Below are 16,266 nucleotides of genomic sequence, written 5' to 3'. Positions count from 1 at the left end.
TAATACTACATAGCTAAATCTGAAAATAGGAATTTAATTTATCAGAATTCAATTTAGAGACTGAGATGAATTAATTTTTTTAACTTCCCTTTTGAAATTTCAAATACTGTTTTGATGGCATATATTTTTAGGAATACTGGTAATGAAAAAAAACCTGTCAATAATTCCCCAAATAGAGGGATGGTACAATTGAAATGATCAGGAGCATGCAAATTGTTATATTGAAAGTCTACTTTTCTCTTAAGTTCATAATGTAATAATTTATGTTTTAAATATGGTGTAAATTTGGTGCAGATTCATTTTCTATTTATTGCATTGTAGCTCCTGTAACTGATACTGCTTTAAACCTTGGTAAGCTACTGACTAAGTTCTGTCATGTGATGCAAGAGAATGGTAGCATACACAGTTAATTTAGATAAATATTGAAAAGAGGGGACTAAGTTCTCTTAGTTTAAAAATGTATATAGATTTTTCTCAGTTTATATTTGGGTTATGTTCCCACGAAACCTAATATCACATAAATTCACATGAAGAGAGACACTGAATTGCTGGGGGAAAATGGGATTGTGGGGTACAGTGGCAAATTTTGTAACCCAAATTGATATACAAATGTGCTAATAAAACTTAGAGCTTTGTTATAAACATTACTTTGCTCATATATGTTGACTCATGTCCTATGCACATGAAAAGTTTTTTTTTCCATTTTTATTATGGCTGGCATTTTTTAAAATTCAGTAAAGGAGTTTTGGATAGGAAAAGACTCGATTTGAAGGTCATGAGAATATGGCTGTTTTCTCATTAGTAGAGTTCAAATTTCCTGTTTCTGTAAGTTGTTTTGCATTCAAATTCTTTTATTCATTTTATCTATTGAAGGATATGTTTGGGCTGTATTAAAATGATTCAGAAAAGGTGTTTTAGAATGCATTGGCATGTTAATGCACTGTCTCTGTAAAGTAGCCATTTTTTTTTCTGAGTGAGGTTTTAAAACCATTAACATTGTTTTAAAATTTAAAAAAAGGCTTCCTAAATTAGCTTTATTTGTTTTCTGGACTTGGAAGTCTGAGAAAAGATACAATGCATCTGTAGACAATATCCCATTTCATTATAAACCAGCCTTATCAGGTGGAAATTCAAGGACATCAATGCTCATAGAAGTTTTATTTGTTGGTCACTTTGAAATCATTGAATGTAATACTTCTAATGTTGTGTTTGTCTCAATATCCTCTTTTTCGGTCTTACGAAAAAGGGTTAAGATTCATTTATAATGTGTTATTTAAAATAGTGTTATTGTTGGCTCTTATATAGCTATAGTTTTATTTTTTATTATATTATTATTTTGATTTGTTTACACTTTCTTGCTATTCCTGTAGAGATAAAATATTTTTTTTTGCTTAATAAACAAGATAAATACATGAACGGGTGTGAACAATAAGGCATTCATCAAAACTTTGCAACTGATTCGGTGTTTTTAAAAATTGGTTATCTGCCTATTTATTTTTAATTTGGATATCTTCGCTATAGCAGCCTGATTAAAAACTTGGAATAAACTAGTTAACATAACTCAAATGTAATAAACAGTAATAAATGGTTAACTAGATTGTGGTTGTTCCTTTGAGATGTAATATGAGTCCTGGCTTTGCTGCTTGAAGTTAGATAAAATCTATTTTTAATAAAAAGATTTTTCTTATTTATTGGTAAATGATATTTTTATCAGTACTTTTATATAATACTTTTAAATAATATTGTTTAGACTGTAATACTATTTAATGGAAATACTTTTAATGAAATTTTAGTAAACATAATTTTAATGATATTAACATACTAATTTCAAAATGTAGTTTAACATAACTTTTATAAATACTATGTTTTGCCTCTGAACAGTAAGGCGTTATTGGGACTTAGATGAATGATAATTCTAGTACTGTAGAGTGTAGATTTGGTTAGACTTAATAGCAAGATGGTGCACAAAAATAGCATGGTTGATAGTGCTGAAGCTGACACTATGGACATGGAATACAACCTGAGATAGGCTGAGATAATTCTAGCATTCTAATCTCTCCAAAACAATTGATGGGACTCTAAAATCCTTAAGGAACAAACCAGAGTTCGTAAATGATGAGAAAAGAGGAATAGTAATAGGAGGCTTACCAATGTAAGGGACAGACACAAAACTGTTTGGATCAGATAAGAATAGCAAGTTGAATTCTGCCTTTCTGTTATGCATATCTTGCACATGGTGAAAAGGTTACCAAACTGACTTATTGCTATATTTTCCTGCTTATATACACAATAAGAACAGGAAAAAACTTTTCAGGGAATAGTAAAGCCATGCATAAGAAGAAAGTGCTCCTGATATATATTCGTGAGGAAGATTTTTTTGTCAATTTGTAATTTAAGAAAGGTAATCTTCTGATCTTAATTCTTATTCATTCATTCTCTCCCTCTCTCCCTCCCTCCCCCCTCTCTTGTTGATCACCTGTTTCTACATACAGAATCCCAAATCAAATCTTTAGGTATGGCTTTTGCTGCTGTATTGGTACAGTGTTCTTGTTTTTTTAAAGGCCCCCTTGAAGATGCTGTTGAGGATGAAGAGGAAGAGTGCCTATCTGAGGAAAATGAAATTATCTCCAAAGAAGACTTTCCCCTGGAGGGAAACTTTTCTGCAGAATTTGAGTCTGGGAATCTGAACTGTGAAGATGTGGAATACTTTTGTAATAAAGGTAATCAGTATTATGCAGTTCTTGGTTCAGACATAATGTAAATTGATTTTGTTTTCTTTGGAACTGTCTTATAAATTTACAGTGACTCCTTAGACACTATAGGCCACGGATGTCAAAGTTGATCACATCACGTGACCTATTTTTTGCCTTTGTGGAGCCGGGGTGGGCGTGGCCTGCGCATGCTGCCAGTTTGACACCACTATTATAAGGCATATATCTTTCTGGGAGAGCAATATGTTACATAAGGCCACTTCTTAGTAACCTTTTTCATAGCAATTATGTCTTAATGCTTTATTGACAATTGTACACCAACTTTTCTGCCTACTGAGGTAATCTCTGATGTCAGCTTGAGAAACCACAGGCTATAATGCGACTCTTGTTTGGTGCTAGATTGATTGATTGATTGATTGATTGATTGATTATGCATCATCAATTCATTTTCAGTTCCTAGCAGACACATAGATAGAATTTCTTCCTAATGAGCTATATCTATGCTGGTCTTTCAAATCCTCCAGCATTCTCTTCTCCTCTTTCTTTCCCCTTTTCTCAGCATTAGAGCCTTTTCCAGAAAGCTAGGTCTACATATAATGTGTCCAAAGTAGAATCATTGAAGCCTTGTCCTTTTATGTCTTGAGTGGGAATACTAGGCAGATTTTTAGATGATCCAATGGTTTCATTTCTTGGCTTTCCATATTTTCAACAGTCTATATCAGCGCCAAAGTTCACAGGAGTCAATATTGTCTCTGTTCTCTTGCTCAGAGTTCAATTTCACTCCCACAAAGTGTCACAGAAAATGCCATGGTTTACATGATTCTGATCTTTGAGATAAAGAGATATCATCTTTTCCATGGCCTTCATGGCTATACCAAGTGCTAATCTACAACATTTCTTCCTGTTTATTCCTTTACTATTGATGGCTGAACCAGAGGTGGACATCACATAATGTAATAACCAGTTGGTCCAGAACCAAAAATGTGAGTCCGTGCCTTCCGCGCATGTTCGCTTAATCAAAAACACGTTTAAATAGGATGGGACAGCACCAGGGTGGATGGATGGGCCCAACCCAAGTTTGGTATTGTATATTTTAAGAATTCAGGGTGTCTATATGGTAAGAGTCTAGATATGAATAATAACTTGAAGTCAGATAAAGTTGATGATGATTCCAGGAGCTGGGCTGAGTGAATTTAACTAAGGATGTCATTTACACTGATCCCATTGTTATTTGATTCAGCATTTTTCTCTTTCCTGCTGCATTGGTAGGTACCTTTTTGGGGACATTTTAATGCTAACAAAATCTTTGGCAAACTGTAAAAGTTCCTATTATATCCACTACTTTCTTATTTTATGTGACCACGTGTAAATATTTTCTGCAGCTTTTATGTTTTGTTCATACAGCCAACTTATTTGCTGTCTTGTCTGTGTATATTTAAGATAATCAGAAAGGTCAAAAGTTATTTTTTTTTAAAAAAAAAGATGCTTTGAATCAGTAATGATTTTCTACCTCCTCAAGACTATCTTTTGTGTTTTCCTAATGCTAAGTAGCCAGAAGCAGAATTAAGACAAGGCAGTTCTACCTGTAATCATTTTGAGATCCACGGGGAAGCCTTTACGGATGATAACTTTGCTCCTTTTTTCTTAGCAGGATTAAGAAGTCCCATACTTTGCATGTCTTGCATATAGCGATGAGTTTTTCAGGGCGTGCTTAGCCCAAAGAGTTCAAAAGGGAAGGGAAAAAAGAAACCCTCCCAAAAAAGCCAATATGACTTTGTTTTTTACCTTGCTGGAGGAACTGTTTGTGCAAATCGTCTATAAGCTTATTGACCTGAATCTTTGACTCCTTGTTTTCTCTGGATTTGACTGGAGTGTAGACACTGATAGAGCCGTGATAGAGGTGATTGAACAGCCCCCAGCTTGGCTTGGCATCAAGCCCCACAACCCCCCTAGGACTGACATTATCATTCTCTGAAAATACTTCATGTTTTCTCAAGCTAACACAGTCTTTTTTTAAATTTATTTTTAATTCTTCCCAGAGCCTTTATGTAAGAGTTTTAAAGAAAATGAAGGGCACAGCAATTTTTAATAAACAAAGATAGTGTATAAAGTATGATGAGAAGTATCTCTTAAAACAATAGGATAAAAAAAAGCAAAGTTACTGTTTGTAATTTGTGAAAATGATTTTAAAAATCAGCACTTTCAGATGCCTAATTTTATAAACAAAAGTGAAGGAATTTTCTCTTGGATTATCTTTAATTATACACTCTGGATTTCATAGAAAAGATGCTGTATTGATCAGTCCACTTCTGTCAGAGATACATTAATGACCTTACTGGATTCCAAGCAACATGTTAGCTTTCTCTCTTAGTTGTCATGATCTGATCTAAAATAAGTGATATTTACGCCATTTCATTAAAACACTTCCTTGACTTTAGTTCAAGCAGACATTACAAATACACTATTCATATAGTATACATACAGAGATTGTACAAAGAATGCATGCAGAATTATCCATTGCTTGATAACCTTTTGTCTGTAAATAATTGTATAGGAGTCCTCTAAAGAAAATGATCAGCTTAGTATTTCCAGAAGAAAAACCTTTTGGTCTCTATGTTGTGTATGAATGTTTCAGGAATGTCAATAACAGAAGATTCACAATGCTTTCCTGAAGCTGTAGAATGGGAGTTTGATTCAGTAGGGCAACAACTTTATCAAAAGCCATAGTCTTACCCGGATCCTTATTAACGAAGATCCAGATAGCTCAGCATGAGTACTTGCTTGCATGTTGAAGGTATTTTGTGTTTGATGGAAATTTGGGAAAGTTGCTTGTTTGGAGAACCTATTGACAATCAGTGTGGGCAGCGCTCAAGTACAGTTTATCACCATCACTTAATAATTTCTGATTTAATTGGTTAATTATTCAGCATCTTTGATTAAGACAGGTAACTATGAGAGAGGGTAAAGAAGGCAGGCTGGCTACTGAAAATATCACTATATATCTTATTATAATTCATCTAATTATTATATAATTATATAATTCACAGAATTAACATGGAAACCCAGTTTAGCAGATCCAACAGAAACTTAACCTTCCTTTTGTAGTCTGTACAGAGATCATCCAGAGTGTTAAATAGTGACATTATGAATACTTAGCTTAAGAATTCAGTTGATATATTTCTTTCCTGGCATATATTATTATGAATTGATGCAAAGGATTGGTTATATTCTGGTACTTATGGTATATGTAAAACTTTCAGTTACTGTAACTCAATTAATTGTCATTTTGTTGCTATAGAAATTATGAAATAATTCTATATTAATTTTAATGTTCATGTACATTATTTCTGAATATTGGCATGTGACTCCGAAACATTTATATTATAATCTCAATTTTGAGCACTATTCCTTGAGATATGATTGGTTTTCCTTTTTCTGTTTGGCAATTGGAAAACTATGCATTTCACATAAAACGCAACATAGTGCTTGTCACAAGCATTTTTTAAATTCCCACTTTGTAAGTAATAAGCACCTATTACTAAGTGATAGACAGCAGTCAAGAGAAAAAAAGCATGAAAACATGGAGTAAAATGGACCTAAATTATTGTTGCAGAAAACCTGTGATTACCTCCCCCTTCATCCCTTTTTGTCCATAACTGTTGAGACAAAGTTGAGTTTCAGAAAAGAAACATATATACTGTAAATGAAACATTTAAAAAAGATAGAAAATAATATCATGTAAAGTTTTGTTCTTCTATATATTCAATACAATTTTGGTCTCAAAAAGTATATGTCATATAATATTGAATATGGATTTTGAAACACAGTATATGTATAAATGCAAATATTGAGAAGACACTGGCTTAAAAGAACACATTTAAATATTGATTTAAATGCAGATTTTCATATTTTCAACTTATTGAATTTACGAGAGAATGCAGGCAGAACTAACGTACTGAAAAACATTAAATTTTAAAATGCCACATTGAAGTGATATATGTTGATTCAATTTTATCACCTCCAGATGAGATGCAGGAGTCCAGCAGCCTAAAATTTCATGAAGATGTGTTGGAGAAATGCAGCAGACTAAAGTTGCATAGTCAGACTTCTCAAACTGGAGGCTGGAATAATACTAGAGCTCTAAGCAATGTATCTGGGAATATTGTATTATTAACTGAACCGTTATCAAGCTGGTTATCTCTAGATGTATTGCAGATTAAAGTTAAGTTCTCAAGCTGAGAAACGTGGAAAATATTAGGGCCCAAGAAGTATGTCTGGGATTTCTCTTAGCATATCATAATTTAGTGCAGAACTAGTTTATATTCGAAAGTTTTGTTGGATGACTTTGTAGGATAAATGGGAAAAGAATGTGGTTGTCCATTAAATAAAGGTTGTAGGCTTTAAATTATGCCAGTTCTTTCCTAACATAATGTTACTGAAGTTTAGTAACATCAGGGAACTTTGTAAATTGTGCTTATCTTCCTGTACCTCTGATAATTTTATGACACAGAGCAAGGATGTGCATTGTGCAACCTGTGCCAAAAGCCAGCCAGCCTTACCTTAAATTAGAGCATTTGTTGACCATTAATGTTCTTTTGCTGTAATTATATTTGTATATGAACAGTTCTCCAGTAGCATATTCACCTCTACTGAAGCAAAGTATCTTATTTGGAGTCTTCTATCCTTCTATACACTATACATCTGGAATAGAACCACAGTGTGAAACCTAGATTATTCAGGTCAAAGCTACCAAAGCAACTGGATAAAGAACGAAGTGTGGAATTTTTAAATCACAGTTTCTTTTTAAAAAAATTGTTAACACATTGTCTTTATTGCTTTTGTAAGCTTTTTACTTTTTAAACACTTTTTTACCTACTCTAGATAGAGATGGTAGCAAAGGGAACAAAAAACATATAGCTATAACCTTCAGCATTTCTTAGATGTTAGCCATTACATTTTGCTTATATTTTGATTGACTGATGTAAAAAGGAGGAAAAAAAAGGGGGGGAGGAATGTTCTGTCTGTTTTTATATCTTTGAAATTCCTTGTAATTTTGTGCAGTTTATACAAATAGTAGACATGCAACCAGCAGCAAAAACAAGGCTTGCCTCTGAACTCCAAAATGTAATATTCTATTTATGGAATATAGTATCATTTAAGGTCAGCAGTTTGGAATAAAGCATTAATATCCGGAATTAAAGCTCAAGAGATTAAAGGCAATGACAGTTAAAGCATTAGGAGCTTGATGAAAAGTATGTTTTACAACTTTTTGAAAGTTTACAAAGATATTAGGGTTTCTCAGCTAAGGCAGGCAGTACGTTCCAAATAATTGAGGTATAGAGAAAGCTTTACTTCAGGTTGATTCATAATTTATTGATGGATATATTGATGGACTGACTGATCATATTTATAAGGGCGTTCTTCTACCAAATTCTTCTATCATTCTTCCATCATTCGTTCATTCATTCATTCTTCTATCAAAAACTCTGAGTGCAAAACATACAATATTAAACTTGCAATGAAATGACAAAATGAATCTTCAGTAACTATGAATTTTGGAAGCAGAGTTTTTATTCAGGTTTTGTTTTTGGTACTGCTGGCACTTTACTTTTATATGTGCGCACCTGAACTTCATCCAAATTTTCTACATTTCCCCCTCTGTCTTTTAGGCAGCTTTCCGTTTGTACTGGGAAGTCCTTACTGAAAGCTATCTCGTCTGATGATAAAACCATGAGTGTATGATGCTCACACATTTTTCATCTCTTTTATGACCTTATCTTTCACAAGCAGCTTCTGTGAAGGTATCCTAACTATAGAAAGCACCTGGAAAACATATATGATATCTATGCTGTGATAAGCAGTTGTGAACAAGAAACTAGACCTGTCAGCTCTGAACTGTTCATTGTTAAAAAAAATACTTTGTAGATATAGGTGATTGCAAAGTACATTATAGGGGAACCAACAGCTGCTGTGATACTCAGTCAAGGAAAAAAAAACACTTCAGTAGTTGTCTTGTGTAAGAATGAACACACACGCAATACATATGCGCGCACACACACACACACACACAGACTCACACTCATAAACAGAGTATAAAGCAACTGAAATGCGTAAGTTGAATAATGCAACATGGCAAATATTGGAACTTCTGTTATTTTTTTGTATTGTATTTTTAACCAAGTGATTTTAAAAAAAAAGAAAAGGAAAGAGAAAAAAAGGAAAAGAAGAAAAAAACATGCTAAAATAGAAAAGTAAAGTAGATAAGGAATTTATAAGTATCGTAGAATTAGGTTACATTTTTCAATTCTGTATTTTATTAACTACATTAAATAACTAAGTTTATGAAATCATTTTTGAAATATCAGTCTTTAGAATCCAAATAATATATACAGTAAATATAAAAAGCAGTAGTCAACCTAGTATAAAGCAGGATTAAGAATTTTATAATTTTGGTCTGAACCATAGAAATTTTAGAGGTACCAAAATTTCAAATACAATAGAATAATAGAATAAAAGTTGGATTTCCTTTCTAATCTGCTATTTTTCAATTAAATAGCCCCAAACCTCACATTCCTGCAAAGCATATGGTATTAGCTCTGTATATGATAATTGATGCAAGAATGCTTTTATAAAAAAATATATGCTTACAGGTAGTCCATGACTTACAGCCATTCATTTAGCAACCGTCTGAAGTTACAATAGTGCTGATCAAATTGATTTATAATAGTTCGTTGCCCATACAACAATTGCAGCATCCTTGGGGGAACTTGACAACTGACTTGCATTTGTGACAGGCATCCTGAGGTTACACGATCACCATTTATCCTAGCCAACTTCCAACAGTCACTGAGGAAGATTTCAAATCACAGCCATTTAACAACTATGGTGATTTGCTTAAGGACGATGCCAAAAAGGGTCATCAAGAGGCTATCAGGTGTTGTTGTGTGATGATCCCCCTAACAACTCCACTGATTAATAATGAATTTTCCAGTCCCAATTTAAGTTGTACGTCGAGGAGTACAAATTATTGCTTCTACAGAAGAATGGCTAGTGAACCCTTGGATATACCTCAATGTCTAACTTAATTTTGTATCTTAAAAGTAAATATGACACAAAATCTAACTTGATTTGGAAACAATTCTGGATCACAACTGTAAATAATAGGTTCTGTTATAAATCATTTCAGAAAATTGTTGCTTTTTATTGTACAACACTGCTATCAAATATGAAAACAGAATCCAATCTGTTCATTGCTTTTGCAGTAATTTTTAGAAAATGAACTGTCCAATTTAGCAAAGGAGCTAGCTCATCACTGACCTTGTTAAAGCCAAAAGCCACACTCAGTCTTAGGAAGAAGGCAATGGCAAATAACCCCTTGAAAAAAATTGCCAAGAAAACTACCGGGACTTGTCCTTTGACTTATACACACACACACATACACAGAGAGAGAGAGAGAGAGAGAGGGAGAGGGAGAGACAGACAGACAGACAGACAGACAGAGCAAGCTTCCCATGTTTTTTCTAAGCATAGTATTTAGCGTGAATTCTTTCATTTTCATTGTTGTATATCAGTTATTGTGTTTAAATTCCCCATCCCCTTGATTATACTTTAAATTTAAATCCCCTTTAAATTTTTCAGTTTCCAAGTCATATTTAACAATTTATAAATAATAATAAATACTTGCTATAAGATTTTTAAATTCAGTCCAGTCTCTGTGTTTCCCTCCTTATTTTAGCAGTTCCTTTAAAGCAGCGTGTCAAACTCACGTCATCATGGTGGCGTCACATGACGTATCGGGAATTTTTATCCCTTTGCTATACTGAGCAAGGTGAGGCCAGCGCAACCTGTGGACCAAGAGTTTGACAGCCCTGCTTTAAAGTGTTGTTTTTCAAATTTGACACCTTTAAGATGTGTGGAGTTTAACTCCCAGAACTCCCTGTCAGTTCCCACATATCTTACTCACGTATCTTAAAGATTTCAAGTTTGAAAAACACTGCTTTAAAGCCCTACTGCTTGGCTGAAGATATTGAAATCATTCTAGTGATTCAGATTATTCCTAAAAGAACTTCAAAAGATTTTATCTTTCTCTTATTAATAAACAAATCTTGTGGTAAGAATTGTTACCTGTCCACTGAGCAAATTTCATTGTGCTTTGCTTTTCAAGCAAATAAATATTCAATAATGAAGCGAGAGGTGATAAGCCTGGATGGATTATTTTCCTTTATTTATGCAAAACTTTTAACTTCAATGGTAGACATGTTTGATTCCTGGAGTGTGTGTGTGTGTGTGTGTGTGTGTGTGTTTGTGTGTGTGTCAGGGTCCATTCTGACTGTATTGTGCTTTCTGAGCTGTCTGCATTTTCCATTACACCTGAATATTTACTCATTTTCTTTATTTACTAACAGTTAACCCAGCATTGCCCGAGAATTTATAGACGTTGAAGCGTGTCTGACAGGGAGCCGTTGAGAGGGACCTTTCTTCCCCCTACTCCCATGGCCATCATCCCTGCCCTCTCCCTTCCCACGCCCATGCGCTCCTCTTTCCCTCCCTGGCACTTTGTCCCAAATCCATCAATCGCTTCCCCACCGGAGGGCGAATGTCACGGCTGGCTTTCCAGAGGAAGCTGCGAAGAAACTGACATTGCAAACGATTGCCACTCTAGGATGCCATGCTTGCTCTCCTTAAGGGGCCAGGCGTTCCAGAGTTAGAATGTTTAGAACCTCAGGAGTCATTTAAACAACCTAATAATTTACTGTATATCTGGTAAGAAAATTGAAACCAATACATAACAACTTATGATAATTTTTTGATTCCCATTTCAGAGTCTCCATTTTCTTCTCTTAAAATAAAACCATATTAATGGTATACATTTCTTTGGCAAATTAATAGGTGATGAAGAGGGCAGCCAAGAAGCAGCAGATTCTGATGGGGATGCACGTTCAGATAAACCAGGACCGCTTAAGCTTGAGACAGAAGACTGGGATGGACCAGGTAAGGAAGTATCTAAGGAAAAGAACAGCTTATATCTCATTGCTCATTGCTATAGCAGTTTACTGGTTGAACCGCATCTGCAGTTGATTTAGAGGTTAAAAGTGGACCCTAAAGCTAAGAAGTAATGTTTGAAAAGATAGGGCATAAGTAATTCTTTTATATGGAAGCAACATCATATAAATAGTTGATTTTAACTAGAAATATTATGGTAGTCTTTAGGTAGGTATTTTTTCCAAATGCAAATATCTGTATGCTGCTAAATGCAAGTATCTACATAGTACTAAAACTTTTGTCCCTGTGTGATTGGTTGTAACCTTCAGTTGGGTCATCGTAGGACAACCTTTTTGAGTCAATGTTTTTCAAATGGGCACACTTAACACAATGTGCCCAGAATCTGGGGACCTTTGTCTCACGGGATGAAATTTGTCATAATTGTGGCCACTACAGTGCTATGGTGAGTTGCAGTCATGTGATCATCCGTTCCAGAGCTCCTTATCAGCTTCCTACAAGAAAGGTCAATGGAGAAGTTGGCAGGAAGTTGGAAATTACTTATGCTCCCACTGCTTTTTTGCCTCCCTGTGGTCATTATCTTTGTTTGTTTAGGTTATGAAATATCTCTGAAATGATGACTCAGCAAGTCACGGATTGTCTAGTTATGACTAAAATGCAAAGGTTTATCTCAAAATCTGGTTAAAATGCCATTTGTTTCCACATATAGCGGGGAAAGGTGTACTTTATTAATGAACTGATACTTGATTGCCCCTGCTAAAAGCATTTGTGTTGACTTCTGTTTTGGAATAAAACAGTCTTTGAAACAGTTCAGATATGAAATTCAGAGTCTTCAAATTCAACACTAATAGTAATTACATTTCTGAATGTGCAAAGAGTTTACTCCTTGGCAATACATATGTCCAAATCCATGAACATACCAAAAATCTGATATCGAAACTTATGATTTGTCTATATGTGTATCTCTGGGTGTGAGAGAAATAGAAATGGCTCGCAATCTCTTGAATAATTTCCAGAATATCATTCCTATTTCAGCATTAGGAAATATAGACTCCAAACCCATAAGTTGGAGTAGAAGAACATCATGATTGAGAAATCCAGGAAGCTTAATACAAACTGTTCCACTCTTTTTATTTATAAACAAAAGTAATTATCAGGATGACAAAAGCAATCTTTGTCTTTCAATGAAAGACAATGAAATTCAATGAAAAAGGCAAAATGGAAATGGATCAAAAGTGTTCTATCAAGAACCTTGGATCTACTTAGCCATGGGTTACCATAATTCATATAACAATAGCAATAGCATTTAGACTTATATATTGCTTCACAGTGCTTTACAGCCCTCTCTAAGCAATATACAGAGACAGCATATTGCCCCATAGATTCTGGGTCCTCATTTTACCGACCTCAGAAGGATGAAGAAAGGTCGAGTCAACCTTGAGCTGGTCAGAATCAAACTCCTTGCATGAGCAGAGAATTAGCCTGCAATACTGCATTCTAACCACTGCACCATCATGGCTCAGATGGCGAATTGGTGCTAACTAGTATTGCCAAATCAGTAAGAAATGAACTTTGGAGAATCCAGGTAAACGCTAAATACTTTTCCTTTTCAGTCACTGGATCATTCTTACCCACCCAAGATTATGGATACATCTTTCCTTCCATGTGCAAAACCATTTTGTGGTCATGAGGTATGACTTATATCTGCAAAGCCACATGCAAACAATAACTTTAGGAGAGACATCTTCATTATTTGCAGATAGCTGCTGAAGTGTTTGGGTGGGATTTAGAGGCAGGAAAAGTCATGTTCCATCCCAGAGTTCCGTTAGAATGGCACAATATTACAACAGAGTCATTCCAAGATCATTCTTATAGGAAAAGAAAGGCTACAGTAGAAATTAAAATAGTTTCAATTCATTCTAAAAAGCCCCTGTTTTTGCTTGCTGCTATGGTAAATTTTCCTTTATCTTTGTCTCCTTTGGGATATCCCTGTGTCTTTAAAACACACTTCAAACTCACATCAAATCAGCAGTTCCTAATTGTGGGCCCTAGATTTTTTAGAAGGATGGAGCTAGAAAAAGGGTTTCCTTCCCCCCCCTTACTGGTTCGCTTGTGTGTGCGCTCTCGTGAGTGCACGTGCATCTGCGCAGGTGGGTGGAGCCTCCTGCCACTGCCGCTACCGTTTCGCCCTATCTGGCCCGAACCGGGAGCAACCCACCTCTGAGCTAGTACTTCCTTAAACATATTTTTTGGGCCAGAAACTAAGTACTTATTATCTAGTTTCCAATTCTGAACTTACATTAGCAGCACGTTGCATTTAACAAATGGATATGACAGTCAATGATGTTTTCAAGGACTTTTCTTATCACTTTTCATTTGATATAAATCATTTAACACACCCTGGTCATTGACTTCACAGTTAAGAGAGAAACCTGCAGACTGCAATCAATAAAGTGTAAGAGCTTCGTGTTTAGGCAGAAATGTAAGCTAATATTTTCTCTTACAAGCCGTATAAATAGTGCAGATGGAACCTGACAATGCTGGAAAAGGTGGCAGTTTCATCAGCATGAATAAAAATGATCTAGAGAGCTATTACCTGTAAATAATGCAAAACTTGATTTGTGAAACAAAAAAAGAGAGCAAGAGTTAAATTTCTTGTTAAAATTATATTGAAATTCCTCTCTCCTTGAAATAATTCGAATTTTTCAATAAAAAAGTAAAAAATTATTCCATTGTTATATAAATGATAGCTATATAATAATGAAAATTATATTTAAAATTATATTCTCAATATATAGCCATGTCTGCAAATGTCTAAAAATGAAGAATATTCTGTTTAAGCAGCTGAATAGAGCTAGAAAAATATTACAATGCAGTAACAACATTTGCATTAAAACAACCTCTTACATTTCAATCACATTTTCATCCTTGCTTGACTTTGCAAATTGCTGTATTCTGTCCATGAAGAGGAAAAGAATTTCAGCAGCAATTTCTGAAATCAGTAGGTGGAAAATATAGGGCAAACAAGAATGAAGGAAGATAGTATATCGGATTATAATGGTGGTATTTATAATGTTGTTAATAATTTACAAAAATATGCCTATATTCTGTACAAAGCATCTAGCATTATGTAAAAACAAGATTTGCCGTCAAACATATTTCAGTGTAGTTAAAGTAGCATGGAATCCATTTAAAAATGAAATTACTTGCTTAGCTTTGAGGTAATGTAGCTTCAACTTTTTTAAAAAAAAAAAGTAATTACTTGCTTAGCTTTGAGGTAATGTAGCTTCAATTTTTTTAAAAAAGTAATTTATTGCAATTAATAAAATACACATTGAAAATTGCACTTTCTTGTGATTTCTTTGTTATGTGTATTACTGACCAATTTTCTTTAACATGTAACGCTTGGGTAAGATCTTAGGAGATAAAGAAATTTTGAATCTACTCAAGGATAAAAAGATCTATGAATAGGAAACTGCTGTAAATAGAATGTATATATACAAGATATCAGAAGTATAAGAAATTCAGAGGACAACAAAATTGCTACTAGTATTCTGGAACTTTTCTTCTTAGCTTTGAACTTGTCTGGTTCCAGTCCATTTATGGAATTGCCTTATGTTGGATCATACTGTAATATTGTCCCATAATACAGCAGTCTTGGGTAACGCCATTTTAGTTAATACAAAAATTATGATTGAAATATATATACATTCCATATACAAAGATATATTTTGACATTCATAAATGGTTAGGTTGCTGACATCACAAACAACATTCTCAGAGCAAAGAAAGTTTTAGGATTTCTCTATGGAATAAGAAAGCTTATATTGAAATATTCATTTATTTACTTATATAGCTATCTATCAATCGATCAATCAATCAATTTTTTATAGCCTTCCATCTCAGTAAAGGTGATTCTGGGTGGTGACACCAGGTTTGAAAGTGAGAGACTGTGAATTGTAGTCCCACCTTAGCCATGAAAACCAACTAGGTGACCGCACTGTCTGTCAGCCAGCCTACCTCACAGGGTGGTTGTGGAGGAAAGTATGTTGGATATATTTGCCTGCTTGAGTTAATTTGTAATTTGAGAGATAGATTAATTGACTAGTTGATTGATTTAAACTGGCTTTGGGCAGATCACAATATATTGACCCATAATTCAAAACCAGATGGGATATGCTCACACTACACAAAAACAAAATTAATAAGGAATCCCAAGGTGTCGCAGTGGTTAAATGCAGCACTGCAGGCTACTGCTAGATCAGCAGTTCAGCGGTTCAAATCTCACCGGCTCAGGGTTGACTCAGCCTTCCATCCTTCCGAGGTGGGTAAAATGAGGACCCAGATTGTTGGGGGCAATATGCTGACTCTCTGTAAACCGCTTAGAGAGGGCTGAAAGCCCTATGAAGCAGTATATAAGTCTACTGCTATTGCTATTGCTATTGCTATTCTTTCTTATACCAAGATTTGGGAGAACAAGCACTTCTTTAAGGCCACATGGAATGCCAACAAGATAGGAACAGCATGGATTTTAGGGAGTATCTCAGAGGACAGG

The 16,266-nt window shown here is 34.6% G+C and overlaps 1 protein-coding gene across 2 annotated transcripts in view; it reads left to right on the top strand.

Annotated features, from left to right (window-relative positions):
- ZFPM2 (zinc finger protein, FOG family member 2) overlaps window positions 1-16,266 on the top strand; it is a 326,347-nt gene that overhangs the window by 66,715 nt on the left and 243,366 nt on the right. Inside the window, exons 2-3 of one of the 2 annotated variants that reach the window (XM_087706783.1) lie at window positions 2,562-2,720; window positions 11,601-11,702. In XM_087706783.1, coding sequence (XP_087562909.1) covers window positions 2,562-2,720; window positions 11,601-11,702 — 261 coding nt within the window. The remainder of the gene's footprint in view (window positions 1-2,561; window positions 2,721-11,600; window positions 11,703-16,266) is intronic. The other variant, XM_087706784.1, reaches the window with a different exon arrangement.

Source organism: Thamnophis sirtalis, unplaced genomic scaffold, assembly GCF_051295495.1.
Source record: "Thamnophis sirtalis isolate CommonGarterSnake01/CBP01778 unplaced genomic scaffold, rThaSir2_p1.2 scaffold_2, whole genome shotgun sequence".
NCBI lineage: Eukaryota > Metazoa > Chordata > Lepidosauria > Squamata > Natricidae > Thamnophis > Thamnophis sirtalis.
Note: the sequence above shows the minus strand (reverse complement) of the source record. Positions and strands in the feature narration are given on the sequence as shown.